The 27993-nt window shown below is 44.1% G+C and overlaps 2 protein-coding genes across 12 annotated transcripts in view; one reads left to right on the top strand and one right to left on the bottom strand.

Annotated features, from left to right (window-relative positions):
* Window positions 1-2163, bottom strand: part of SMC4 (structural maintenance of chromosomes 4) — a 40679-nt gene extending 38516 nt beyond the window's left edge. For all 3 annotated transcript variants that reach the window (XM_078147237.1, XM_020988840.2, XM_078147238.1), the window contains exons 1-4: window positions 2076-2163; window positions 1451-1779; window positions 1153-1344; window positions 78-254 (exon numbers count right to left, since the gene is read on the bottom strand). In XM_078147237.1, the coding sequence (XP_078003363.1) occupies window positions 78-254; window positions 1153-1344; window positions 1451-1771 (690 nt within the window). In that variant the 5' untranslated portion in view covers window positions 1772-1779; window positions 2076-2163. The remainder of the gene's footprint in view (window positions 1-77; window positions 255-1152; window positions 1345-1450; window positions 1780-2075) is intronic.
* The window catches only part of IFT80 (intraflagellar transport 80), a 122909-nt gene continuing 97052 nt past the window's right edge, over window positions 2137-27993 (top strand). Inside the window, exons 1-5 of one of the 9 annotated variants that reach the window (XM_078147241.1) lie at window positions 2316-2334; window positions 7822-7890; window positions 8513-8633; window positions 12989-13115; window positions 17740-17959. In XM_078147241.1, coding sequence (XP_078003367.1) covers window positions 13077-13115; window positions 17740-17959 — 259 coding nt within the window. In that variant the 5' untranslated portion in view covers window positions 2316-2334; window positions 7822-7890; window positions 8513-8633; window positions 12989-13076. Of the gene's footprint in view, window positions 2335-2537; window positions 2676-3081; window positions 3410-7821; window positions 7891-8512; window positions 8634-12988; window positions 13116-17739; window positions 17960-27993 lie in introns of those variants that run through there. The other 8 variants (XM_078147239.1, XM_078147240.1, XM_078147244.1 and 5 more) reach the window with 8 other exon arrangements.

Raw genomic sequence — 27993 nt, 5'->3', positions numbered from 1 at the left:
AAGAAAAAGGAAAAAAAAAGCACACACACACCCAAAACATACTGAAATGTGAAGGAGCTGTCAAATCGCAGACTCACCTGCAAGATTAAGAATCGATTGTGGTCCAGGTCAATCCCATGGCTTCGGAGGAGATTGCCGACATCCTTGAATGTTTTTTTCTTCCCACTTATGTGGTACACAGAAGTATTATCTCTATAGGCAGTTCGAGATACACAGAAATTGCTGTTAGGAATAACTTCATAATCCTCCTCTTCCTATGTTGATGAAAAAATAAAACCAGAAAAGACGTGTGGGTGTCAAGCCTTCCGTCACAACTCTCCTCTAGCTTTTCCCTTTCAGAGAGAATGGCAGCGGGCGCAACCCCCCCCCCCCCCCAGCACTGCTGTCTCCAAGCCAAGACTCCCGAGGCTGTTCTACCGGGTCTTTTTGAGGTTCCTTGCACAGGCTGTACCTTCAGCGGCAGTAAATTAATATATTAAACACTGTGTATTCACTTTTCTACATAGAGGTTACTAAAGGAGGAGTAGAGGAGAGAGGGGAGAAAAGCAGCCCTACTCATTGCAGAAAACCCCGGGTTCAAGAGGAGGACAAGACATTTAAACAGATGCTGTGTGTTAAAATCTGTTACGAATGACTGGGAGTCCAGGGCAAGAAGAAGCAGGCAGAAATGAGTGGGCGCTGACTCGGGTGGAGTGTCCGTCACCCGTTAAAAACGATCACAGAAGAAACTTCCGTAAAATTGTACTCGGTTACTCAGAAGCAAATTTCATACTGCGAACAAAACGCTTCAAGTTTAAAGCGGACCACCTCCTTCCAACTCCTATGAGCTATGCAAGCTACTGGAGACCGTCTTTAATTTAGGCAAACTACACACGACTTAGAAATGCTAAGTGTATGTGTGGAGGCAAACTAAAATTTGAGAATGCAACCGCGTTATTTATCACGGATAGCCCTTCAAGAAGGGTCACCAGTGAGAAAATTCTTCTTTACAAAAGAAGCTGCCGTACTTTCTCACACTTGGTCCCAAATGCCCGAGGCGCTTTGGGGTTCTCGCCGCGTTAGACTCCAAAGGTCTTTGCAAACTTCGGCGCGCCGCGGCCCCCCGCCGTGGCAGCCCCCCCCCACCGGGGCGCGGACCCTTCCCCCCTTCACCTTGTCCACGATCTTCTGGAAGTGCACCTCCACCGTGCAGCTGTCCAGGTCGCGGTGCTCGTCCGAGTTGTGGATGAGCACGGCCAGCTTCTTGGAGCGGATCTTCTGCGCCCGGTAGCCGAACACGAAGAGCATCGAATCGATGACGTTGGACTTGCCGCTGCCGTTCGGGCCGATGATGCACGAGAAGCGCTGCGGGGCGGCAAGCACGGGCGGCGGGGGCGGTCGGGGCGCGGTCCCGCGTGGGTGGGGCCCCCTCCCCCTCGCCCGCCCGCCCCCCGCCCCCGCCCGCGCGCACCTTGTGGAAGGGCCCCAGCAGCTTGCGGCCCGCGTACGACTTGAAGTTCAGGTTCACGATGTGCGTGATCATGAGGCGCGGCGCCCCCAGCTCGTTGGTCATGGCCGGGGGCGGCGGCGGGGGCACGGCCGCCAGGATCTCCTCCAGGCTGCGCACGTCCGGCTCGGGGCCCGGGGGCTCGGCGGCCGGCGGCGCTTCGGCGGGGGAGTGGGGGTCGGCCGAAGACGGCCGCTCGGGCTCGTGCGCGTCCGGCTCGTCGGGCGGCGGCCCCGCGCTCGGCCGCTGGGCCGTGGACGGCTTGGCTCTCTTGCGGGGCGGCATGACGGCGGCTGAGGCGGAGGGGCCGGGGCCGGTCAGACGCGGGGCCTCACGCCGGCGCCCACCCCGCTCCCCCCCCCCCGACCCCGAGCCTGGAAGGCGGGCCCCCCTCCCCCCGCAGCGGAGCCCCCGCAGCCTCCCGGGCCCAGGCCCCGGCTTTCGCCCCCTCGAGCGCGGCCGCTCGCCGGGCTGACTGACAGGCGGGAGTGGTCGGCGGCGGTGGCCGCCACCGCCCGGCCTCCGGGCGCGCGCCCGGCCGCGGCGGCAGGACGGCTCCGCGGCTCGGGCTCCGGCGCTCACTCGGTACCTGCCCAGAGGCTCCGCTTCGCTCTCCGCTGCTCGGGCGCTGCCGCGGCTCCGGCTTCTCCACTCGAAAATGGCGCCTAAAATCCAAACTCGAACGGAAATTCGTTACAAATGCGCGCGGTGGCTCCTGGGAAGCGCCGATTTGAAAAAAATGCGGCGGCCGCTACCGCAGCCATCTTCCCTCGGAGCCACTGCGCACGCGCAGGCCTCGGGGCAGGCGAGGGAACGGCGGGGCCTGGAGCCTGGGACCTATGAGAGCGGTACGTCTCGGGCACCGCCCTTGGAGGCGCGAGCGACATCTTATTTCCCCCCCCCTTTCCTTTTTTTTTTTTTTCAAATGTTTGAAAACGGGAACAAGAAATGCCGCAATTGGATTGGAGGCTGGAGGCAGGATTGGGAGGGGCGGGGCTGGTTAGCTCCGCCCTCTCCGGGGCCGTACAAATTCTCCCGGACACCCCCCCCCCACCCCGGCGGGACGGGAGGAAATATCGCGATAAGAGGCGGGCGATGTCGTGGGGAGTCGCTATGGTGACGGGGCGCCCGGTAGCCGCTTGCTGGAGAGCGGGCCCGGCCTTGGGCAGCAGCCGCTCTGGGGCCGCAGGTACGGGGGAGGGGACACAGGGAGCGGCCGGAGACGGGCAGGGGCTATCAGCCGGGGCGGGGCGAGGCGGGCAGCCTGGGGAGGAGCCTACGAGGCCCCGGGGCAGGATGGGGACTGGCTGGGCCTCGGAACCGCGCGGGTGGGCGGACCCCGGACTGACGGATGCTGGAGATGGGCGCTCCTCCCCTCCCCTCTTCCTCCTCCTCCCCTCCTCCCTCTTCCCTTCGTCCCCCTCCTCCTTCCCTCCTCCCTCCCCCTCTTCACTCTCCTCCCTCCTCCCCACCCTTTCCCCTCTCTTCTTTTCCTCCCTCTCCTCTTCCTGCTCCTCTTCCTTTCTCCCTCCCTCCTCCTTCCATCCTCCCCCTCCCCCTTCCCGCCCCCCTCCTCTCCCTCCTCCCTCTCTTCGTCTCTACCTTGTTCTCTTCCTCCTCATCTTCTCTTTCCTCTCCCCTCCTCCTCCCTCTCCTTTCTCATCTTCCCCTGCCCCCCCATTCCTCCCTCATCTTCTTCTTCCTTCCTGCCGTCCCCTCCCCTCCCCCTCCTCCAACCAGACTTCTGCCCTGGCCCCGCGGCTGCCCAGCTCCCCCCACTCCATTTGTCCTTCCTGTACTTGGCCTGCCCCCTGGTTTGGTGACCTTGCCTTGTAGAAGGGATCCTTGGAGATCTTCTGTATTTCGCACGGAGAATGGGTCTGTGTGGTCTCCCCAGACTGCTTTGGCAATCCAGGATGTAAAGTAGGGTAACAGCTCCTGGTCTAGAGAGGTCAACCAGCCAGGCTCCTTGTTTTACAGATGGGGAAACTGATGCCAAAGGGAGAGACTTGCCTGAGGTCTTCTGCCTCCAAACCTTGCCTCTCCATTTCTATTAAGTTCAACAAGTATTTATCAAGCACTTGCTGTGTGCCAGGCACTGTGCTAGGCACCAAGGAGACAAAAGTAAAAATGGAAACAACCCTCACCTCATTGCCTCCCCCTTCCCTAGTCTTTAAAGAGCTAACCCTGAACTGGGTTGGGGAATGTCTACATAACTAGGCCAATTCCAAATGCTAAATATGAGGAAGATGGGCATCCAGGAAGGCTTTTTGTTGTGTGGAAGTGACAGGAGCTAAACCTTGAGTTGAGGGAGGCAGGGAAGGGATCCTGAGAGGCAAATGAGGAGGGAGACAATGCTGAGAAACATTGGAGTCATCTGTTTGGTCAGAACTGAGTTCCTGCCTCTTATGAGAAGGTCTCACTCCTTTGCATGACATTCAAAGCTCTCTGAAATGTGGTTTGGAGGTACCTGTCTGTCCTGTATTGTTCCTCTGCAGCTCAAAATTAGATAGATCCCTACCCCTGAATGGGCCCTCTTCTCTTTTCCCTCTGTGCTCTCTGCCTTGGTCATCCCATTCACTCCCAGTCTGTATGAAGCTGGCTCCCAGAATTGCCCTTGAGTTCAAATCTGTCCTCAGACACATAACACTTACTAGCGGTGTGACCCTGGGCAAGTCACTTAACCCCACTGCCTAGCCAAAAAAGGCAAAAAAAAATTTTAAATTGAATTATATTGAGGCAAAGAGGTAAATTTGGGAGCTCAGGAGTGAGCCCTTGATCTTCATAACATAGAAAGTGAGGTCATCTACTGAGAGAGGATGACATTTATGTGTCACTGAGCCCTTGAGAAGATTAAGGAGAGCTTTAGGACACATGTTGAGGCTGGCTTGGTTCTGTCCACTCTGCTGGACGCTGCGGGAAGGAAAGATGAAGATGACACTGTCCTTAACATTGGGCTTCTAGTCTGTGGGGGTATAGAGCGCAGATAAGTGTGCACAGGGAATCTGAAAAGGGATGTGAGGAAGCCTCTTCTCCAAGCAGATAGCACCTGACCTGAGCTCAGGCAGCCTGGGCAAAGACCCAAAGTGGAACCTGGCTGGCTGAGCTTAGGGAGCAGCTGTTATAGGAGTAGAGAGTTGAGGGTATGGAGTAATTGGAAATGTTTGGAGCACGACTGTGGAAGACTTTCAATGCCACTGATATTCATGTGTTGTTGCGTGGCCTGTGTCTTCAACAGGCATTTTGGGTAGGTGATGACCTGGCCTCAGAATGCTATGGGGAATGCGGGGCAGCCAGGAGTCAGGAGGACCTGAGTTCAAATGTGACCTTAGGCACTTACTAGCTGGGTGACCCTGGGCAAGTCACTTAACCTCAGTTGCTTCAACAAAAACAGAATTGTATAGGAGATGGAAAGTACGTGAGGTTATATTTGGCGAACCGCACAGTGCTTTAAATGAGCCCTGAGCTTCTTCCTGAAATAAAGGCCCATCTTTTACACTGTGGTATTTTTCTGATATTGCAGCATAGCCACAAGTCTTAAAATACCATGATCTCTGGAAAATTAGTGTGTGGTCACCAAAAGCAGTGGAAAGGTGATTGGTAGTTGTGAGTAGGCTTTCCAGTTAAGGATTGTGTGGGATAAGCCTCATAGAGAGATGTATTACTGGAAAAGGAGATGGGCCTGTCATATGGTTGGGAATGAGGGATAATCAGTGGAAAGAAAGCCTTGTGCTCCATTGGTAGACACATGATACAGAGACATGTGCAGGAGGGGTTTTTCACCTTTTTGGGTCCTGCCACCGTTTGGTGGTCAGCCTAGTGACACCTCAAACTCCTTGTTTGAATCATGTGTTTAAATGGGTAAAATACATAGGATTACAAAGCAAACCAATTATATTGAAATACAGTTATCAAAATATTTTTTGTAAAAATGACTAAGTTCCTGGAGCCCAATCCTAATCTAGAAGAAGCCTGCTCTGGTGGAGAATTTGTTAGAGGATGTAGATAAGAGCCGTATAGAATGAGATGTTGATGGGTTGTTTTTGGAGGAAGTGCCCGTATTGATAAAATCACAAAGTGATCAAAATTTTGGAGTGGAAAATGAATTGGAAATGGAAGAGCCTGAAATCTGGGAGACCAATTAGTAATCCATTTCAGTAGGCCAAGTGGAAGATGGTTATGGTCTAATGTAGGGAAGTAGCCATGTGAGTGGGGAAAAGGGGAAAGATAGGAGAGAGGTTGTGAAGATAGAATAGACAAAACTTGGTAATTGATTAGATATAATGGGCTAGAGAGGAAGAAGGATGAAAGATGTCTGGGTTTGTTAGCAGTGGTACCTCAACAGAAATAGGCAAGCTTATAGGAGAGATGGGTTTGGGGAGAAGGTAATCAGTTAGATTTTGGGTGTATTGAATGTGAGATGTGGGTCTTCAGCAGGCAGTTGGCAATACTTGTCATCTGGAGTTCAGGAGAGAGTACTGCCAGATGTGTAAATTTGAAAGTCATCCGTGTAGGGACAACAGTTGAACCCACAGGAGTGAATGAAATTACCCAAAAGAGCCAGTCAGCAAACTTTTATTAAGTGCTGAGGGGTGTATGGGGTGTTTGGTGAGGGCTGTGCAGCTGAATTGGGGAGCCCGTGGAAGTCAGTAAAGTGTGAGAAGACTGGAGAGGTCGGAAGGGGCCTGCCTATGAAGAGCCTTCCATGTCAGATGTAAGAATTCATTTGATCCTGCAGGTGATAGCGAGTCACTAGAGCTTATTGAGGAGGAGGGTGACATGGTCAGAATCACACTTGGGGAAGATTACTTTGGCAGCTGGGGAGGGTGGATTATATTTGAGACTCAAGGCCTGGAGACCAATTGGAAGGTGATTTGCAGTAAGTCCAGGAAGGGATGAAAAGGGCCTGAACTAGGGTGATGGCTGTGTGAATGGAGATAAGATGTGAAAAAAAAAATGATAAGAATTGGCAGCAGTTTGGATGTTGCAGTGACACCTGGCTGACCCAGGAGGATTGGGGGGGAAATTGGAGGCAAAACGATGAATTCTGTTTTGCACATGTTATGTTGGAGAGGCTTGTGGGAGTCCGGTTCAAGGTGTCCAAGAGACAATTGGTGATGCAATTCTGGAGCTGAGGAGAGAGACTAGGCCAGTTATGTAGATCTGGGAGCCAGCTTCGTAGAGATTGGGAGTGAGTGGGATGACCAAGCAGGAGAGCATGGAGAGAAAAGAGAAGAGGGCCCAGGAAGGCATCTTGGGGGACACCCACAGCCCTGGGTGTGGCCTGGATGAGGAACCTGAGGAGCAGGAGTGGTCAGACAGGTAGGAGGAAAGCCAGGAGAGAGCAGTGTCCTGAGATGTAGGGATGATGAAAAGGTCAGCAGTTGTCAGATGTTTCAGAAGAGTCAAGAAGGAGGAAGATTGAGATGATGCCATTAAATTTGGCAATTAAGACATCATTGGTAACTGTGGAGAGGACAATTTCAGTTGAAGGATGAGGTCAGAAGCCAACTTGCAGAAGGTGTAGGAGTGAGTGAGAAGAAAGGAAAAGGAGGCACCTAGACTACTTACTCAAGGAATGACGTGGAGGAGGGTTGGAAGGAATGGGGGTAGCGATGGAGGCTAGTAGCTGGTGGAGATGGTTGAATCTAATGGGAATTTTGTGAAAGATAGGGAGCAGTGGGTATTTTGTAGGGAAGAGCATGGGAGCTATTAGTTTGGGCAAGAGTGGGGGTACTGGGGAGGATGAAGATGCTGGAGAAGATTGGTGGGAGTGGAGCAGCAGTGCTTGGCTTGGAGAAGGCTTGGCCCTGGAGTGAGGGAGGAGACTGATTTCACATTATTTACCCTCTCACATTCCACATTCCAGCAAAACTGGCTTCCTTGTATGGGACCTTCTGACTCTGGCCTCTTTGCTATCTCTATGTGCCTGATATGGTCTTCCTCTCCACCTTTGCCTGTTAGAATCTCTAGAGTCTTTCTGAGGGCAGGCTAGGTGTCCGTTCCTGATTTCTGCAAGTATCGCCTTCCCTCTTCTATTATTTTTGTGTTTATTTTCTCTATATTTTGTTTTTGACTTATTTGTGGATGTGTTCTTTCTTTCCAGTAGTATACAAGGTCCTTCAGGGCCAGAAATGTGTAGTCTGCTCAGTGCCTGGAATCTAGTATACATTCTTTAAATCTTATTGAATTGAATTGAACTGTAGATAATTTATTTAAGTCTTAAGGATCATACAGACCTACTCCATCTGTAGAAGTGCTTTGTTTCCCCAGTTGTTTGTCTTCCCTCCTAATCTGGTTCACCAAGTGTTTATATAAGCATGACTTTCTCCTAGAGTCACATGGTCGTAGTTCTGCACCGTGCCAAAGATGGGCCAGTTGTCGCAACCAGGACCCTAGTCAAAGTAGGTGACGTCCTTTTTGGTGCCTTCTTATTTAACTTTCTCTGTTCCTACTTCCTCAGCCCTGAGGCATTCAGTGCTTTCTAGCTATCTAAAAGTCCTCCTGTTCTTATAGTGCCTTTCCCAGGTCTGACCTATCTAGAAGTAGCCTATAGCCTCAAATGAAATCTTATTTCTTCTTCCCACCAATAATCAGACCTCCATTGCCTTTGGTTTATTCATAGCAGCAAGGTGGAATTTCTGGCACTTATTTTTACCAGCAGGGGCTTTGTTAGTCTTCTCAGCCCCTCCTCGTCCCCGACTTCAGCATAGGACAGGGATCAACAAGTTGGACATTCTGCCAAACACTTAGTTGACAGGTGATCAGCCTGGTGCTTTTTCTGTCAATAGAATAAGCTCAACTGATCTGGCCTTTACCGTGGGGATAAATATATATGTATGTATGTATACATATACATTCACATTTACATGTATCATGTGTTTTATATGTATGTTTATACACACACACATATACACATTCAACATTTGTTCAAGTGAGGGCTACACTTGAACAGATGTTAAGATGTTATACAGGTCTCAGTGGTTAACTGTAGGTTATATACTAAACTTCATTCTATCTTCATAGATATCTTCATGCCTATTAGGAGATACGTGATTTCTATCATCAGTCACTCAGGAAGTGCCACCTATGAGTCAGGTCCACAGAAATCCTCAGAATATTAGGAAAGATGATAATTCTGGTTTTGGTGAGTTGTGGTTAAAATAGCTTTTTACCTTATCTCAAAATTTATGAATAGTATCAATCAATAGCATGCTTTGAAATATTTATCAATAAACACCCAAAGACATACATACATAAAACTGTATTCAATACCATCATGATTACTGATTTAGAAGATTTTTGAGTGAGTAAATAAATAAGACATTTATTAAGCAATTACTGTGTACAGAGCACTGTATACTTAAAGTTAATGTTCCCCAAAATCAAGAAAATGTTTAAAGTGCCTCAATCCAATGCTATATTTGTATTCAGATAGTAAAGCCAGACTGGCTCTGCTCTCAAAGAGCCCACATTCTAATGGACACAACACCTTGGGAAGGTCCAGTGGTCTCTGTGGTGCAGCAGCTAAGGAGATGTTCGTGTTTCTTCTTTCATGTAATTTTTACTAAAAAAAATTCTTATCAATGTCTGATATTGAAGTACTTGAGTATAGACTCAGTTAAGCAATAGCTTTCCACTTGGAGGAGAGGGTTTGTTTTGGCTTTTTTTTAAATTCCATTTTTTAAAACATTCTGTAGTAATTTTTTTTTATTTTTAGCTTTCATTTTTACAAGATTTTGAGTTCCCAATTTTTTTCCTTCCCTCCCTCCCCTCTTCTGAAGATGTTACGCAGTTTGATATAGTTTATACATATGCTGTCATGTAAAACATATTTACATGTTCATCACAGTTGTGGAAGAAGAAACATCAAAAGGAAAAATAAGAATAAATATAAATAAAAAAATTTTTAAAAGGAAAGAATAAAGTAAGTGAAAAATAAATGTGCTTCGATCTGCATTCAGAGTCCACCAGTTCTTTATCTGGATGTGGATGGCATTTTCCTTCGTGAGTCCTTTGTACTTGTCTTAGATCATTGTGTTGCTGAGAAGAGCTGAGTCATTCATAGTCAATCATCACATGATGTTGCTGATACTGTGTACAGTGTTTTCCTGGTTCTGCTCATTTCACTTTGCATCAGTTTATACAAGTCTTTCCAGGTTTCTGAAGTGTGTCTGTTCATCATTTCTTATTGCACAATAGTATTCCATTACATTCATACACCACAGCTTGTTCAGCCACTCCCCAATTGATGGGCATCCCCTCAATTTCCAATATTTTGCCACTACAAATAGGGCTGCTATAAATATTTTTGCACATATCGGTCCTTTTCCCTTTTTTGGGGAGAGGCTTTTTGCACTAAGCTTTCATTTGAGGGATCAGTTTGTTTAATTTTCACTTTGATGCCTATCATTAGTCAGGGGTGTTTGTACAAGTGTAGCATTGGATTGAGGCACTTTAACCATTTTCTTGATTTTGGGGAATGTTAACTTTCAGTAAAAGTCATCTTTGATAGTTTTGTGAGGACTCCTGTGTTTAGTGAGGCGTCACCCCCCCACCCATCCCACCCCAAGTGTGTCCTCTTGCACAGATGTCTCAGTCATCCTCTCAGGTCCCAGCTCCTGCTCCATCGGGTCCTTGTTGCTACTCGAATCCAATGCAGATGCTTCTTCTGTTCGTGTTGAAGGCCCTTTCCATACTGGCTCTCACCCATCTTTCCAGGCTCCTCGAACATGACTTTTCTGAACTCAATCTGTGGTTCAGCCAGACTGGCTTTCTTGCTGTCCTGAATGTTGGCCATGCTACCTCTTGCCTCTTTGCCTTTGTATGATCCATCCCTCATGTGCAATAGATTCCGCCTTTTGGAATTCCCTGGGTGTCTTCAGAACATCAGTGCTCAGGCACAAGTGCCTACGTGATGCCTGTCCTGACTCCTCTCAGCTGCCACTGTCGGGGTGTCCTTCTAGGGTTGTACCGTTTCCCCTTAGGGACCGTGGCTCCTTGAGGGGAGAGTGGTTGTTTCACACTTACCTTCGTGCCCAGCCAAAGGCCTGACCCAGGGCAGGTGCTATCGAAATGCTTGTTGATTGCTCGTTGATGGGCTGAGGCATCAAGAGGCAGTGGAAGGAGTGCTGGACTTGGAATCGAGTCCCACCTCTGCTGTTACTGTCAGTGGGAAGCCTTGGGACTTGTCTAGGCCTCCATTTCCTCAGCTCTAAAAGGAGGGTGTTGAGCCAGAAGACCTCTTGGGTCTGGGGCATAGTTGTTAGAGGCAACAACATGGTTTCCTTAAGTGACTTAGTGACTTGTCACCCCATAAATTCTGGGCCCTTTATCACCCTTACCCAAGGGGTGACACAGATTTGTACTCCCAGGTCAGGGAGTCATTTAGAACCCATGGAAGTCCAGTTGAGGGCAATGGCCCTCATAGAATATGGCAAGATCCAGAGATACTCCAGTGGAGTACCTTTGGCCTGAGACTAGGTAGAGTTCTTGTCTGTAAAATTCCTCTGTGAGTTTATCCCATGGTGCTTCTGGGAAGTGGCCTAGGAGATTCGAGAAGAAATAAGCCCTCTAAAGACTTAATAAAACAGAACCCTTAGGGTTCTCCAAACCTTGGCACTCACTTTGAGGTATTCCAGATCCTCAACATTGCCCAGGGTTGGCTGTGAGTAGAAAGAGATCACTGAGATAAATTGCTTCTCTGAGTTGGCCCATGAGACTGTGAGATCATTTCATTTATCTTGTCGAGGGGCAAAACTGGAGCGCTTGACATTAATCTGAGGCACTGGCTTATATGGGTCAGGCTCAATATTGACTCACTTGTATCCCTCTTGGTCTTGAATTGTCCTTAGCCAGAGTTCCCTCTGGGGAAATCTAATAGAGCTTTTGTAACCCATGTCTAGATCTGGATAGAGGTCAGTAAGAAGGTCCCAAAATTCCATATAAGTCCTCATGGTAATGCTAAATATTAGATACAGGACAGAATTTATTCCAACTCACAGGAAAATGCAGAAACAGCATAAGGGTTTAGAATAGCCCATAAACAGTGGAGACAATTCTCCTACTGGCTCAGGTACACCTCCATGTGCTACTTTTATCCCCTAGGTCAGGGGTGGGGCACCTGCGGCCTCGAGGCCACATCTAGCCCTCTAGGTCCTCAAGTGCAGCTATTTGACTGAATCATGTCCTGTGCAGTCCTCCAGAGTTATAATACCATTCTGTGGTTTGAACTCCCCTTACAAGGAAGCTAATATGGGGTTGATAGAGAGGTACCTCTCCAACATTCTAGTGAATTCCTTTGTCACCCCCAAGAATCCATATAGCCCCTAGCCTTATGGCACTGTCATAAGGGCATGGGCCTCCCTAGAGGAAAACATCAGTCTGGTGTTTTAGAAGGCTAATCTTGGGTATCACATGGGTATCATATGGGTATGAGCCCATACCATCTGAATAATTCACAGTAATAGCCGAGGGCAAAGTTTGCGTCTTGTTTCACTGTCTTGGCTGTCTTTTGCAGGTCCTTCAGCTTAGGGAGTTATTTGTGTGAGCTTCCTCCCTCTAAGAAGCTAGTTGTGGGGGCTTTCTTTGTTTAGAAGGCTAGATCCCAGTTGGTGTTGTAGGGTGGGCTTGATTTAGGCCAGTCTGGTGTTTCAGGTTCAGAAATGAAACAAAGTAAGACCTCGAAGAACCACCCAACATTCAGAAGAAGAAGTTGACTTAGTTATAGCATAGAAAGAATGCTTAGCAAGGCCCTAGCATTGATTCAGCTGAGCACAGCTTTCCTGTTCCTGCTGCCATGGTGAGGTGTACTTAGGCTACCAGAAAGCTATGGCAGTGGCTCAGGCCTTGGAAAAGTGGCTACCAACTTCACCCACGTGGCAGGTATCGCTCCTACCGTACATATACTCTAAGGCATCCCTACGGCTAGCTCTGCCCATGCATTTCTCCTTGTCTTACAAGAAGTCTGGATCTCTAAACTCTTAATACTCATCCGAAAGTTTGAGCTTTAGGAATTCTAACCACTCAGCGATGAAATTCCCCTCTCTGTACCTCCAGCATCTTGGTTTTAAGCGTTCTCCTACTGCCTCTCCAAGGGCATGCTCGAGGATTTATGGTCCTGGAGTTCTGTCTTTGGCAGTACCTTTGCTCCAAGGCAGCTCTCAGTGTCTGGAAGTCCAGGTCACTTTTTATCTGGGCTGCTTTCTTGTCTCTGCTGAAAAAAGACGAGGCAAAAGTGGCTGTCTAGGTCTGTTAGTTCATTTTTTGTAGACCTTGCACAAGAGGGTGGCCGTGACCCAATATTCATTTGGTGTGAGATAAGATTCCCATTCTGTAAACTCATTTAACTGACCAAGAAACTCCTCTGATTGTGTTTGTGTGTATGTGTGTGTACTTTGCAGTGTTCTGGTGCTCCTAGGGGATGGTGGAGTAGGATACAAGGAAGTTGTTACAGTCTTCTTATTTTGTTTATTTATGTCAGTGTGTTTTCTTTTTATGCAGATTTTTGATGCTCTTCGAATGTCTGTCTCTACAGTGAATATAGCCAAGCAACTTTTACATTCATTTGGAAACTGAAAATTTTGAGAAAATGAGACTGAAGATATCACTTCTAAGAGAACCAAAACATATCCTTTGTCTCTTAATAAAACTTATTTGGACCTTATCATTGAACTATTTTACAGTTTTACTTTAATCGTTCTCTTATGGTTGGAAAATCAGTTGCTTTTTCATGTCTCTTTAGAGATAAACTTTGATTTAAATATTGTTAAATATTTGTGCTTATATATACTGCAGAGTCTTCAGATAAGATTATCAACCATGGACCTTTTAATTGACATTTTCACCTGTTCCACTTGAGTACTTATTTGACATAAATAGAATTTTTGTTTAGTCTATCAGGATCATGAGAAAACCTCTGAAAGTAAAACAATTACCTCCTTGTTCCAGGGAAGGTAGGAACCAGTAAGTTTTCAGTCTCTATCAGTGATGGGATCTGTTGCCAAGATGCAGTAGGCAGTGGAGGAGGAGTTGGGCAGCAGGGGCAGCTGGAGAATCTGTACAGTCATAACTATGCAGTGTGATTTCATGATTTTACATCATAATGAAGTATCTGCCATAGTAAGGTTAGACCCTAGGCGTCAGAGGTGCTGTCCTCACTGACACCACTTTCCTTTAGTGGCCACTCAGGAATCTGTCCCAACTCTTTTCGTATCCATTAGTGTTTAATAATTGTCTCCCCTTAGAGCAAAGAGAAGTCTCTGATGTGTCTCTGACACATGAAGTTACTTTGGTCAAGTTACAAGGAGGATTGGGGGAGCTGGTGTCTTGTCATCCTTTTATTTACCCCCATTGCCAGCCCTGTTCATTATTCATAGAGTTTAGAAACAGGGAAGATTTAAATCTCTGCCTTTCCCTTTCAGATGGAAGAATCTAAGTCTTTTTCAGTCTGTTTCATTACAGCAGGGCCTCACTCCCTAATTTCTGCAGTGTTTTAATTGCTCTTTTCCTGAACCTTTGCTTCGTTATGATCATATTTTCTGAAACAGATTCAATGAGACTCTCTTTTCCATAAAACTGGAGATTTAGCCCGTGATGGGACCATGGAGATCATATGGTCCCCCCTCTTGTGACTGGTCACCTCTAGGATAAAGCAGATTCTGCTGGTGGCTGTCACCTCATCTGGCCAGACTCTTCTCTGACAGCACCGTTCCATGTCCTGCTTCCTCATGGCTCTCCCCAGTGCTAGGAAGGCTCCTTCACCTGGTTATATCCAGAACTCTGTTCAAGGCTCTGCTCCAGACTCGTCTTAGAGGCCTTTCCTGAGCCTTCCTGCTTGTTTGAGCTATGCTCCTCGTATTCCCCCTCTTTTGTAGTTAGTGACTGATCTGTGTCCAGCACTTGGGGAGTAAGAGTGTCGCATCTCGTAGGGACTTACTAAGTGCTTGTTGGAGTGAATTTGCATTCTTTCACCCCATTTCCACTTCCTTAGTAAGATCGGAGTGCTTCAGATGTGGCACAAAGAGCCAATTGGTTGGGAGAAAATGAATGGGTTCAGTGATAATGAGAGAACCAGAAATTCCAGATAGAGGGGAAGGACAAGAGCATTTTTATCAGTGGCAAGAGACTGAAAGCACTGGAACGTTTACAAATAGGAGATTGGGGTTTAGCAAACCCCTGCGATGACAGAGACCGCTCAGGACAGTGGAAGATGGGGACTACTCTTCCTCCATCCTTGTCACCTCTAGTTCAATACCAGGAACTGGTCCATAGAGGCAAGCCAAGAAGCTTGAAAGAATGTGGCCACTAGTCTTTAGAACTTTTGCCCTGAGTAAAGGGTTATCAGTCTTCTAGAGGTGCACAAAACAATTAACTTGGCAGTGCTAGATGTGGGAAACTGGTCTATCGACAGCTCCTCTTCAATGAAAGCAGCTGTTTTTGTGTAGTTCTTAGTGAGTGCCAGTTCAAACGTGACTCAGTGTTGGTGCACACCTGTCCTGGGCAAGTTTTATTGATTTTGTGAATACTATACTTAACCTTTCTGGTCAAGTAACACATGAAGCAAAATCATTTATACTTTTTCTTTTACCTTTAAGAAATGACCTCCAGAATTTCACTGTCCATGTAGGGAAACAAAGGGAGTATGCCCTTTGGGGGCTATTACACCCAGTTATCCGGCCTTAGGTCATTAGGATGAGCAGACATTGTGCTCATGCAGCGTTAGAAAGTCTTCGGACCTCCACCATCTCCTTCCCTATGTGTCTCACCTCGTTTGTAGCACCCTTCTTTCTAGGCCTTCCTCAAGGTGCTGCTGCTGCTGAGCCCTGCGCGTCCTTCTTGTCCAGTTGGGCTTGGTTTAGCCAACATTTGTTGAGCACCTACTCTGTGCCATGTTGACTGGTGATAAAAACTCCCAAACTAAACAGCCTGTGTCCTCAGTGAGCTTGGGGGACTGGGTGTGCTGGGAAACAAGGAGCCTTTAGTGGCCGTGTATTGGAAAGTCATTGATTTGCTGGCCACGGAGCCTCCTAAGCAAGCTGAGTAGAGCAGAGGTGGCTTTTGAAGTCCCAGGAAGCCGGGTTTCATTCTGGTCTCTCTTATGTATTCCCTGCATGACTCTGCTGAGCTTCTGAAGAATTGCATGCTTTGTATGATCCCTTCCAACCTTCATGGGAATATTCAGATTTTAAAAGAGAAAGCAAATGTTTGTTCCTGGTAGAATTGAGATACTTTTGGGTGGGAGGCTTGAGTGTTGGGGAGGCTTCTGGATGCCTCTTGCTTAGGCTACTGCACCTGCTCCTCCCCACTCTCAGTCCCCAAGGCAAAAGCATGAGGGACAACCACTCGGTATCCTTCTCTGAAAGGCTACTTACTCCTTACTACTGCAGTAGTAAAGCTTTGTCTCTCTTGTTATTACTTGGAAAGCCAGAGACGGGCAGGGTGGGTCTGACTAGTGGTTAGAAGTCTAGGGTTCATACATAGGCAAAGTACTTTGCCAACATTAAAGTCTTATATTAAGCAAGTTATTGTTCTCTTCATGCCATTCACTTAAAAAAGTATATACTGTTTACCTTCTTTAATATTGGTAATTGATTTACTTAAATTCAAGTATTAAACATCTGGATTCAGTTTTTTTTTTTTAAGCACTGACTATATGAATTATTGGCCTAGGTTCTGGAGAGACAAAAATAAGGCAGAAAGACAAAGATAAGAAATTCATCGAGTGGGGGGGGCTAGAGAGACACATAAGCACCTCCGGTAGGGAAGCCTGAGAAAGAGATTTTGTAGTGGGCTGAGCACTTGGTGGTAGGGATGGTTTTAACTTATGCCCTATGTGTGACTGGTAAAGTCACTTCTCTAGCAAGGCTTCTGTTCCCCCATTTGTAAAATAAAGCGTATAAATGAAAACAGAAGTTACTGCTGTGGGAAGAGGAGAAAACTAGGATCTGTAAAGTAAGAAAGTTATTTGTTAATTGTCTGGAAGAGGGAGTGGGAGGAATAGGTAGTGGCTGAGCTTTTGAAGGTTTAACACTGAATTGGCTACATCAGCCCCTGGAGCAGGAAATGAGTGCTTTCTTGTCATTGTGGCAGAGATACCCAAGAGGTTGGCCATTTCCTTTTCCAGTTCATTTTTCAGATGAGGAAACTGAGGCAAACAGGATTAAGTGACCTGCCCAGGGTCACACTAGGCTGGATTTGAACTCAGGAAGATGAGTCTTTCTGACTCCAGGCCTGGCGCTCTGTGTACTGTGGGCCACCTAGCAACCCCGAAATGAGGGCTAGTGTGGAATCTGTAAGTCATCTTAACCTGAAACAGGTTAGATATGTGGGAACTGGGCTGCGGTAAGTAGACCAGCAGCTTCAAGATGGCTACTGCTCAATTTTCATTGTGCTCTTGTGGGAAAAATGGAGAGAGTGACTTTATACAGGCTACATTGAACAGCAGAACTGCAGATCAACCAGACTGAAGTGGGGTTACAGCAAGGAAAGGGAGTATATCTAAAAATGAATTGTGTGTGTGTGTGTGTGTGTGTGTGCGTAACATATCTAAGTGGTGGGAGCCTACCAAAGCTTTTGGATCATGTATGTATTGAAATACATAACTTAGTATGTAACTTAGAAACTTAGTGAATTGTCATCCAAATTCTCTGTCATAAAATCCTGGAGTTTAGTTTTCAGTTAAGATCTGTCCTGATCACACATATTACTGTGATGATGTCTGATACAAAGGTCACACTGTTTGGACGTTCCTTGAAAATTGCCATGTTGTTTTTATGATACAGGACGGCAGCTAGGTGGATCAGTGGATAGAGTCCTGGCCTTGGAGTCAGGAGGACCTGTGTTCAAATCTGGCCTAGACACTGACTAGCTGGGTGACCCTGGGCAAGTCACTTCACCCTGTTGGTCTCAGTTTCCTCATCTGTAAAATGAGCTGGAGAAGGAAATGGCAAACCACTGCAGTATCTTTGCCAAGAAAACCGCATATGAGGTTACAAAGAGTTGGAAACAACGAATCCACACACAAAAAAATTATCACGTATTACTACTACTATTCAACTTTTTGTATGAAGAAAATGATAGGATCATAGGATTTAGTGCTTTAATGACTCATAGCTCTGGTAAGAGGAAAAACAGCTGTAATAGCCAGAATTTCCCCTTTTAAAGTCATATTTTGCTTTTATTTCTCACTAGCCTGTATAACATGCCAATTATTAGGTTTGTTAAAGCTCATACTTCCTTGACATGTCACACATCAAGAATTAGTAAGCTGTGTAGGCTGGACCAATGCTGAAGAGCTGTATTCCTGTAGTGACGATCACCAGATAGTCAAATGGAACTTGTTAACAAGTGAGACCAGCCTGATCGTCAAGCTCCCAGATGACATTTACCCCATTGATCTTCACTGGTTCCCAAAGAGCATCGGTCTGAAGAAGCAGACGCAGGCTGAGAGCTTTGTCCTCACCAGTTCTGATGGTAAGGTCTCAGTAAGGGCCAGGACTTAGGCTTTGATTTGTTTTTCATATAGCAAACTATTTTATACAAGTTCTCAGGGCAGCATTATCATTTTATAAATGAAGAGGATGCCATCGACGTATCCTGGGGCACTCTGCTAAAGGGTTTTGGAAGCAGAATTGGAACCCAGGTCTTTCTGGGTCGACTCTTAAATCTGTTGTTATTTCTGATATACCGGGCTGCAATGCTGAAAGCTTCTCCATGTTTTTCAGTTGATTTCCATGTGTTATTTTGTGGGGAGTCTTTTAAGGAGTGGTTAGCCTTTTTTTTTTTTTGTACTCCAAGCAGACCTTGACTACTTAAAGTATATTCCTAAAAATCAAGCCATTTTGAGGTTGTGAGCTTTTGTTTCCTCATATGTAAAATGGGCATCTACCTCACAGAGCAGTTGTGAAGATCAAATAAGATAAGATGTGTAGAGTGCTTTGTAAATTTTCAAGTTCATGTACCGATTAATATATTAATATATTTATCTGGTTATTAATGCTATCTATTATTGGCAGCACTTCTGACTTAATGCTGTTAGCTCGAAAGTAACAATTGACATGCAAGCTTATTGTTAATATAATTCAGTAAACTGTCATTAAGTCTAACATCTAGGTATTGTGTATTTTATCTAATTTTTGTGTATTAATTTTAGGATTTGTATATTATTTCTTTTGTAACTCGAGCTATGGTTGTTGGCACAAACAAGAAGAATGCTCTGTTCATACTCAGGTGGAAAGTATGCTGTGCTGTGGCTTGTAATATCCATTGGAGCTAAGCTGCCAGGTGCAGTTATGCATTCAGTGTTACTGGCTGTGTGCTGAAGATTCGAGTGGAAAGTTGCTCATCTGGTGGTGACTGTAGCCAGTCCACGTGGCCAGTCCTAATAATCTAGGAAACGGTATCATTTCTTTTGCCTTGTATTATCTGGTTGCCTACGAGTAACTTAACTGACTTCACTAGGCATCTGCTTGCCCTGAGCCTGTTGTGGGAGGTCCATAGGCCAAGTAGAAGGCAGGCCCTTCATGGTTCAGAGCACTTGTGCTGTCTGGTAAGTCACTTAGCTCCTCTACCTCTCCTGCTAGAGAGCAGTCTCCTGGAGGGCAGGAATCGTGTCAAAGGCTTTACCCTTGGATTCCCGGCATTGGCTTGGTGCCAGCAATAGCAGTCACCAGAGAAATGCTTCTTTATTGGTAGAATTGTTGTGAGGGTCACATGACATGACGGATATGGAAGCGCTACTGTGTGCGTGGAAAGGGAAGCTGCTGGAGGGGACAGTTACAGATAGAAAACAAGATTCAGGGTTGCAAATGTCATTTTGGACATTTATGAGATTTAACCACATTCATGATCTTGAGTTTATACAATAAAGACTTAGTATTTTTGTTAGGGTTCTTGTATGGCTTCAAGAAAATGCCCAGACTATCCAGCTTCATGTTATGTTTCAAAAACCCTCTTGTAACCGATTCTAATTTTTTTTAAATTAGAAAAACATTGTACACAGAACATTGTACACATGTATAACTTTTTCCCACTCAGATTAGAATTACTTGGATTTCAGAATAAAAAAATATATCCTAAAGTAGTTCCAAGGAAAAGTACGGATAGATAGCTTAGAAATGAATGGCTGGCTATGTGCAGAACAGTCAATCTGTGACCAGCTGGGAGGGCTTTAGAACCACCCCCTGGTCTGGGGAGCTTCACTGGGAGAGCACAGAGAAAAGGGCTCCAGAGCAGCAAAATTAGGGAGAGTCGAGGAATAAAAAAACAAGAAAATTAAGAAATTCCTCCAAGTTATGAAACTCATAGTGCCTGACATTTTCATAGCGCTAGACCATTGATAGATGTGTTGGCCAGTGTCGAGAAAAAAACCTGGAGGTGGGTGGACTAGTTACAAGGTAGATGGGACAGCTGAGCCGCGGGTGAGGCTGTCCAGAGGGCTCAGGGCAGCTGAAGTGATTGGTCTGAACTTCCACAACTAGAGGGTGGTGGAGGCTAGCCTCTTTTGACCCAGTTCAGTGCCCTCTCTCCTACGTCCTGCTGCCTTCTGTGTTGGTAGCTGGAGAGAGGAGAAGCAATGTGCAGAGAAGGGCAGTCGGTTTCCCCTGAGGCCTAGTTGATCTAATCAGTTCCATGAAGTAAGAGGCAGATAATGAAAGGCACCATAGACTTGTTTTAGCTAAATCTGTCAGATTCGTCAGTGTACGAGCTACTTGGTGAGAAAGCTTTCTAACTAATAGAATTTCTCCTCCTAATTTGGAGAAACAGTCCTTTCCAAGTACTTTCCAACTCACATTTTATAGTAATAGAGAAACAAAAAATGAAGGAATTCCAAAGCATTGATAAAATCACACAAGCACGGAGTTTCAGTTGGGATTTTTAGAAATACCAAACAAAGGGATCAATGTTAATATCAGGATAAACCTTAGGAGAAGTGCTATTTACCCCCCAAAACTAATTCCATTAGGTGATGGTAAGGAGAAAGGAACCAGTCCTCTCTTGATCTGGCCTCTCATAAACTAAGGGACACATCCTTTCACTCAATTTGGTCGATAAAAATACAGTCGCTCTATGGATCCAGGCACTGGTTCTGACTTTTTGGGTCACTGAGTAAACTCCCAGTTTTTAAGCACATATTGAATTGAAACCCAGTAGTACTGACGACAGCCTGTTCATCTTTGACCCCTTGTAAACTTCCTTTTGCTCACTCATGCACATTTTTAAGTGTTTGATTGATACTCTTTTTTTTGCATTTCTATCACTATCTCCTAGTCAAACCCTCATCCCCTTCAAAAGAAAAATGACCTTCCCTTATAACAAATAAGTAGAGCCAAATAAAGGAAATTCACAATGGTTGTGTCTGAAAATGTGTGTTTCATTCTGGACCTACAGGCTCTGTGCCAGCTCTCTGCCTGACTTCATCATCAGCCTTCTGGAGTCCTGAGTAGGCATTGGTCAGATTTTCACATCATTGTGGTCTTTGTATAAATTGTTCTCTTGGTTCTGCTCACTTTGCTCTGCATCAGTTCAGGCAAATCTGCTCGGGTTTCTCTGACTGGACCCTAGTTTGTCTCTCTTAGGGAGTAGTAATAACTTTCCCTCTTGTTCCCAGACTGTATTTCATTCAGCTGCTCACTTTTTCTCCATTGCTTTCACAACAAAAAGTGTTGCTATAAATGATTTCTGCATGTGAGTCCTCGTTCTCTGGGGGTGTCTCCTCTGGGGATGCCCAGTTTGGGTAACACGGAGGTCTGTGTTCTGTCCCACGGGCGCAGGGAGCCTGCTGTGGTTGCTCTTTCCTCCTGCTGGCAGAGGGTGCCTGTCCTGGAGCAGCTGTAGAGAGGAGGCCGAGAACTGAGCTGATGATGCAGGATGGCCTCTCTCTGCCATGCTCCCTTTCTTTAACCCTGACTCTGAGAAATGGGTCTGGGCGGTGTTTGTTTCTGTCCTGGGTTGTCGTCCTCCTTAGTATCAGGTGCTGTAGGTGATCACCACAGACCTGGAGGTTTGATGCCCAGGTATCCTGGCTCCTCAGGGCTTCCCTGCTAGGCTGGAGGGCCACACCTCCCTACCTGCAATCCTGGCTCTGAGGTCACTGGATCTGGGAGGGACAGATAACCAAACAGAAACATCTGAGGCCTATTTCTTAGAGAGAAGATAAAAGAGATAGAGTAGGGGGGCAGCTAGGTGGTGCAGTGGATAGAGCATCGGCCCTGGAGTTAGGAGGACCTGAATTCAAATCCGACCTCAGACACTTGACACTTACTAGCTGTAGGACCCTGGGCAAGTCAGTTAACCCTCATTACCTTGCAAAAGAAAGAGAGATAGAGTAGGGAAGGAGAGTCCTTCCTCTCTCATTAGTTCAGTTCGTGGAGTCTTTGCTGTTGAGTGAACTGGGATTGCCACCCTCTGGATGCAGCACATAAGAGTTGCAAAAAAGAGCAGAGCCAAAAAACCCTGATTGGCTTAGTCTCTGCAGCTTTATTATTATTATTTTGATTAGGCAATGAGGTTAAGTGACTTGCCCAGGATCACACAGCTAGTAAGTGTCAAGTGTCTGAGGTTGGATTTGAACTCAGGTCCTCCTGACTCCAGAGCTGATGCTCTATCCACTGCACCACCTAGTTGCCCTGTCTCTGCAGTTTTAAAGATGAAGGCAGCCAATAAAGCAGGCTACCCCCTCCCACATAGTAGGGTCACAAGATTCCATGTTACTTCAACTGGTGTGAGGTAGGACTTAAGAATTGTTTTAATTTATATTTCTCTTGCTATTAGTGATGTAGAGCATTTTTTCGTGTAGTTGTTGATTGCTTGAATTTCTTCTTTTCCATTCCATTCTATTCAATAAAGTGCCTGCTGTGTGCCAGACACTGTGCTAAGTGCTGGAGATACAAGTAAGAAAAAGACAACCTCTGCTGTCAAGGAGCTTACAGTCCAGTGGTGGGGGAGACAATACCCAGAGGAATCTGAAAAGGGGAGGAGAGCCGGGTGGTGAGAAGGTGTGAGAGCTGGGAGGTATTGGAACAGAGGCATGATGTGTGGAGCTGTAACCAAACAGAGCTGCTGATGGAAGATGAAGAGTAGGAGACTGCGGGAGGAGCTTATGATTCCGCCCCTCAGGCCCCCAATCCCAGGAGAGAGGCATCAGAGGGAACTGTGAAGGTGTGAAGTGTCAAAGCCAAGTACATCTGCTTGGTCATTTCAGGAGATCCTTATGTGGAGTCAAAAACCAAGCAGAGCCATTGATGCAAAATGAAGAAAATGAAGCTGCAATAATAACTTCTTCCAGGATGATACCTGCTAGACACTCAAGATTCAGATGAATGGAAAGATTGATCCTGTGGCTTCAACATCAGTCAGTTAATGAGTAAACCTTTATTAAGTGTCTACTCTCAGCCAGCCATTGTGTGAATACTGGGAATACAAAAAGAGATAAGACAGTCTCTGCCTTCAGGGAGCTTACCATCTAATGGGGGACACAACTGGCAAACAAATGTATACAAACAAGCTGTATTCGGGTTAAATAGACAATTAATAGAGGAAAAGGGCCAGAATGATGAGGGGTTGTGAAGGCTTCCGTGGGTTTTTTTGTTGGGACAGAAAGGAAGCCAAGGAGATTAGGGAGGCATGGGGAAGCAGTCGGGTAGGATGCCAGGAGCTGAGAGATGGTATGTCTTAAGGATTGCCTGATCAAATCCTTGGACCATTTACCTATTGGGAATGGTTCTCGTTCTTATGTATTTGTATCAGTTCTTTATGCATTTTGAATTTTAGTCTTTTATTGAAGAAATTTGCTGAAAATATTTTTTCCTAGTTAACCTGTTTCTTATCAAATTCTAACTGCATTGATTGTGTTTGTATAAAAACTTCATTTGTATAATTAAAATTATCCATCTTATCTCCTGTAATCGTCTCTCTTCCTTGTTTAGTCAAGAACTTTCCACTACTCATATACTTGTGAAAAGTATATCTTTCCTTTCTTATACAGTTTGTTTATGTGTCCTTTTATATCTAGGTCTTATATCCCTTTTGAGCTTATTGGGGTATATTGTGTGAGATGTTGGTTTGTATGTTATTGCTTTTTGTGGTACAAAGGTCCCCTCCCATAATCAAATTCACTTTTTGTCTCCTGTAAGTTCTTTGTGGAATAGGTAGGAATTTTTACCTTTCCACAAGTTGTTAAAGATATATCATTCCATAATCTTCTGTTTTTAAGAAAATGATCTTGAATACTTAGGTCAGTGATACCTTTGTAATTTAATATGGTAATATGGTGTGAGATAAGGATTTAATCGTGTTTTCCTCCAAACTGATATCTAATTTTCCCAGTAATTTTTATTGAAAATGAATTTCCCATTTTTTTTTGAATAATTGCCCATTACATGCTTTTGGTTTTAGTTCGGAGTTGTCTAATCCGTTCCCCTCATCTTTTTTAAAAAATTCGGGACCAGATAGTTTTTTTTTTGTAATTGTTGTATTACACAGTGTACTTTTTTTAGACTTTAAACTCAACTCATTAATGTTCTCTCTTTCTCTATTATTAATATAATGTTATAGGGATATAAATTTGCCTGAGTACTGCTTTGGTCACATCCTATAAATTTTGATGTTGTATTTATATTGCTATCTTTAATGTAGTGTTTTATTGTTTCTCTAATTTGACCTTTAACTGAAAAATTCAGTGAATTTTTTTGGTCTCCATTTAGGCCTCTGTCTTTTGATCAGATTTCCCACGTTAATTACTATTTTTATTGCATTTTAATCAAATTTTAATCTTTACTTCTTATTATAATGAAATTCAGAGACAAAAGAAAGTTTTTAGCTAAGTAAAAGGCTTGGCCCTAAGGTTCTCTTTGGAGAAGAAAACCAAAGAATTGTCAGAATTGGTTTCATGTCATACCTACAGGCAATAGAAAACTCTTCAGTGGATATTAGGATCTATCTAGGAATGGGAGCGTGAGAAAAAATATTATGGTGAAGATAATTGCAGTTCATACGCCTGCATCTATTGCAGAGAATGGAGAGATTCAGAATTCCTCATAGGATTTCTCTTAAGATCCTCTAAACTGTGACCATGTCAGCCTATACTTTAGTCCTTAATGACTTTACTGCAGAAGTAGGCATAGGGCAAGATGGCAGAAAATTCATTTCAAGCTTAAATACAAAGAAACCAAGTTGGCAGCCTTACTCCTACATGTCATGATTACTTTTTAAAAATAAATTTTTATTGACATTTTGTTTTTGTGTCACCTACATTTGCCCAAGTAACTTTCTCCTTCACCCTTCCAGAGAACATTGTACAAAGTATACAAAGTATAAAAAAAGAAAAGAAAAAAAAACAAGTTTAGCAAAAACCTAACAAACCAAACAAAAGAAGTTTGACATCTTTGCTGTTGTCACAGTCTCCCTCCTCTGCATTTCTCTTTTAGGGCTACACTTGAACACTGTAATTTCACATTGTTCTAGTTTTTTTTTTTTAAACAGAGTCTGGTCATTAGCTGTGTTGTTTACCTGGTTATCTCACAGGGTGTCAGTGCCAATTGGTATTCTTGTGCTTTGAATTTGTCATGTTCATCGTTTCTTATAGCATGATAAGAATCTATCATTTTCATGTGCCACAGATTGACTTGTTTAGCTTTCCCCCAGTTGATGGACATCTACCTTGTGTCCCATTACTTGCCGCTATAAAGTGTGGCTAGCATAATTTTGCTATATAGAACTTTCTTTTATGATTGCCCTTCTTGGAGTATATAATCAATAATAGAATCTTTGAATCGTAGGGTGTGGACATTTTAGTCACTTTCTTTGCATCATTCTAGATTGCTTTCTAGAATGGTGGAACCAATCCACTAATGGGGCATTAGTGTATCTATCTTCCAGATATGGAAAGAATGAAAAAGAGTAATATATGGAATTAGCTTTTTGCATTTTGTAATGCTCTCTCTCTCTTGTTTGGTCATAAATTCTTTCCTTGCTCTCCTAATTTGCTTATGGTGTCAACCTTTATGTCTAAATCACGTACCCATTTTGACCCTATTCTGATATGTGGTGTGAGATGTTGGTCTGTACCTAGTTTCTGTCATACGATTTCCGGTTTTCCCAGCAGTTTTTGTCAAATAGTGAGCTCTTATCCCAGAAGCTAGACTCTATGGGTTTATCAGCCAGTAGATTACTGTAGTCATATTCTACTATGTCTTGTGTACCTAGTCTATTTCACTGATCCATCACTGTGTTTCTTAGCCTTAGCCAGTACCAAATAGTTTTGATGATGGCTGCTTTATGATATAGTTTTAGATCTAGTACAGCGAGGCCACTGTCCTTTTCATCCCCCCCCCCATTAATTTAGGGCAATATTTCAAGGCTACTGAAATAGCCCCTCAAGGGAGACCGAATGGTCATTTTCCTTATTTGGGAGGTTGTGGAATAGTAATGGGATCAAGAAGTATATTACCCTTGGGATCTAAGGAATTGCTAAAGATCAGGTTTGCTCCAGGGGGATAAGGTTTTTTCTGTGTTTAATCTTATCAGACTATTCTGTTTAAGCAAACTCTCTAGGATAGTAGATGCCTATTTCAGGATAGATTTATTTCAGTTTATCCTATTGTTGCCAATTAGGAGGGGAGAATACAATACATACGATACTCCATTGGTGACTAGTCAAATCTCCCACTATTACGGTTTTCCCATCTAATTCTTTTTAAACTTTTCCTTTATGAATTCTATTGCCATGCCATTAACCATGTGGGTTTTTAATATTGATTTTTAAAAAAATTATCAAGCGTATCTTAAAATATGCTAAAATTCATTTATTTCCTCTTACTGCCTTCAAATGTGGTTTAAGCTGTGTCAAACTTCATCTTGAGTCCTCCTGATTTTATGGAATCATCTGAAACAGTGAATTTTAATACTTCTCATTTAAAATCTATATGTGTATTGTATGTTTTCTGAAAGCAACTTAGTGTCATGTGGTATTTTTTCTTTAATCCATTGGAATCCTTTGTTCTTTTTTTATGGCAATTAATCAAATTTATATTTGAAGTTAGAATTTTGGCCTCTTTTGTAATTTCATTAAACTTTCATAGATGTATATCTTATCTCCCCAACTGAAATGGTCAGATTCTTTTGTGCTTCTACAAAATACCTAACACAGGCATTCAGTAAATACTAGTTGAATAAATATACTAATTTGCTTTTAAACTTCATTTGGTATACAACCATGAAAAACTTTCGATTTCTGGGCTCATGAAAAGTAAATTTGCTCATTAAATGAATATTTCAGTATAGCATAGCATAATCTGAGTGTCTTTAATCCAGGAGCCCATAAATCTGTGTAACAAAATAGGGACTTTACCTGCTTTTTAGTAAATTGAATAAGTCGATGAATGGGCTAAAAAAAATAGAAAATTGGCATGGATAGGCTGAAGTTTTGTTTAATTTTCTTAAATTATATTTATCTGGAAATGAGCCAGATATGTAATTAACTTTTTATATTGGGATTAAAAGCTCTCCAAACCACCCCACCCCCCACCCCCAGAAAAAAACCAAACCAAACCAAAACAAACAACCCACAATAAAAAAGGAAGATATTATGGCTCATTGACATTTACTATTTTTTAAAAATTGAGGTTTCCGCCCTGAAGCTGATCTTTTCATTTATGTCTAACTTAACCCTGAAAATCTGTCATTTAGTTGTTTTAATTATTAGTTATTAATTATAGCTAATAATAGCTGACATTTATAGAGAGTTTTAAGGTTTGCAAAACATTTTATATACATTATTCCATTTAGTTATTAACTTTCAGACTGTGCTAAGTTCTCTCTTGAAGGGACTTAGTTCATTTTTTGTTTCTTTGGCAGTTTGTTCCATAATAAAGCTAACATTTTAAGAAGAAATTTGAAAGGTTTAGGGGCAATTATTTTTGGTTAACGTCACACCTTTCCTTTTTATTTTTTAGTTGGCTTTTCTTGTTTCCTTGTGTTCCTTTACTTAAGCTTTCAGTAACCTTCACTGAGAGGGCTCCTTTTATTGCTGCCTCTTTCTTTAAAACAAACAGGTCTCCTCTGCATTAGGCCTTTCTTACTGAAGCCATGTAAACCTTAAGTAATTTTTGCATTTTTCCTTTCAACTAAAAAAAGTCAATATCTTTTGTTTTTATGTCACCTTCATTTTTCTCTTTTCTCTTTGCTTTTTTTTTTCCTTTGGTGAGGCAGTCAGGGTTAAGTCACTTGCCCAGGGTCACACAGCTAGTAAGTGTCAAGTGTCTGAGGCTGGATTTGAACTCAGGTCCTCCTGATTCCAAGGTTGGGGCTCTATCCATCGCACCACCTAGCTGCACCATCCTTTCTCAACCTATCCCTTTTTCTTCACCCAAAGAGCCATCCCAACAACAAAGAATTAAATAGAAAAATAAAAAAAAAAGCAGTTAGGTAGAGCTAAGCCTACTTCCAACAAATCTTACAACCTCTGCTTTGTTCCATCTCTGCAAAGGAAGGAGGGGGGTGCATTCTCT

This window comes from Phascolarctos cinereus, unplaced genomic scaffold (assembly GCF_003287225.1).
Source record: "Phascolarctos cinereus isolate Bilbo 61053 unplaced genomic scaffold, phaCin_HiC Scaffold_7;HRSCAF=346, whole genome shotgun sequence".
NCBI classification, from domain to species: domain Eukaryota; kingdom Metazoa; phylum Chordata; class Mammalia; order Diprotodontia; family Phascolarctidae; genus Phascolarctos; species Phascolarctos cinereus.
Note: the sequence above shows the minus strand (reverse complement) of the source record. Positions and strands in the feature narration are given on the sequence as shown.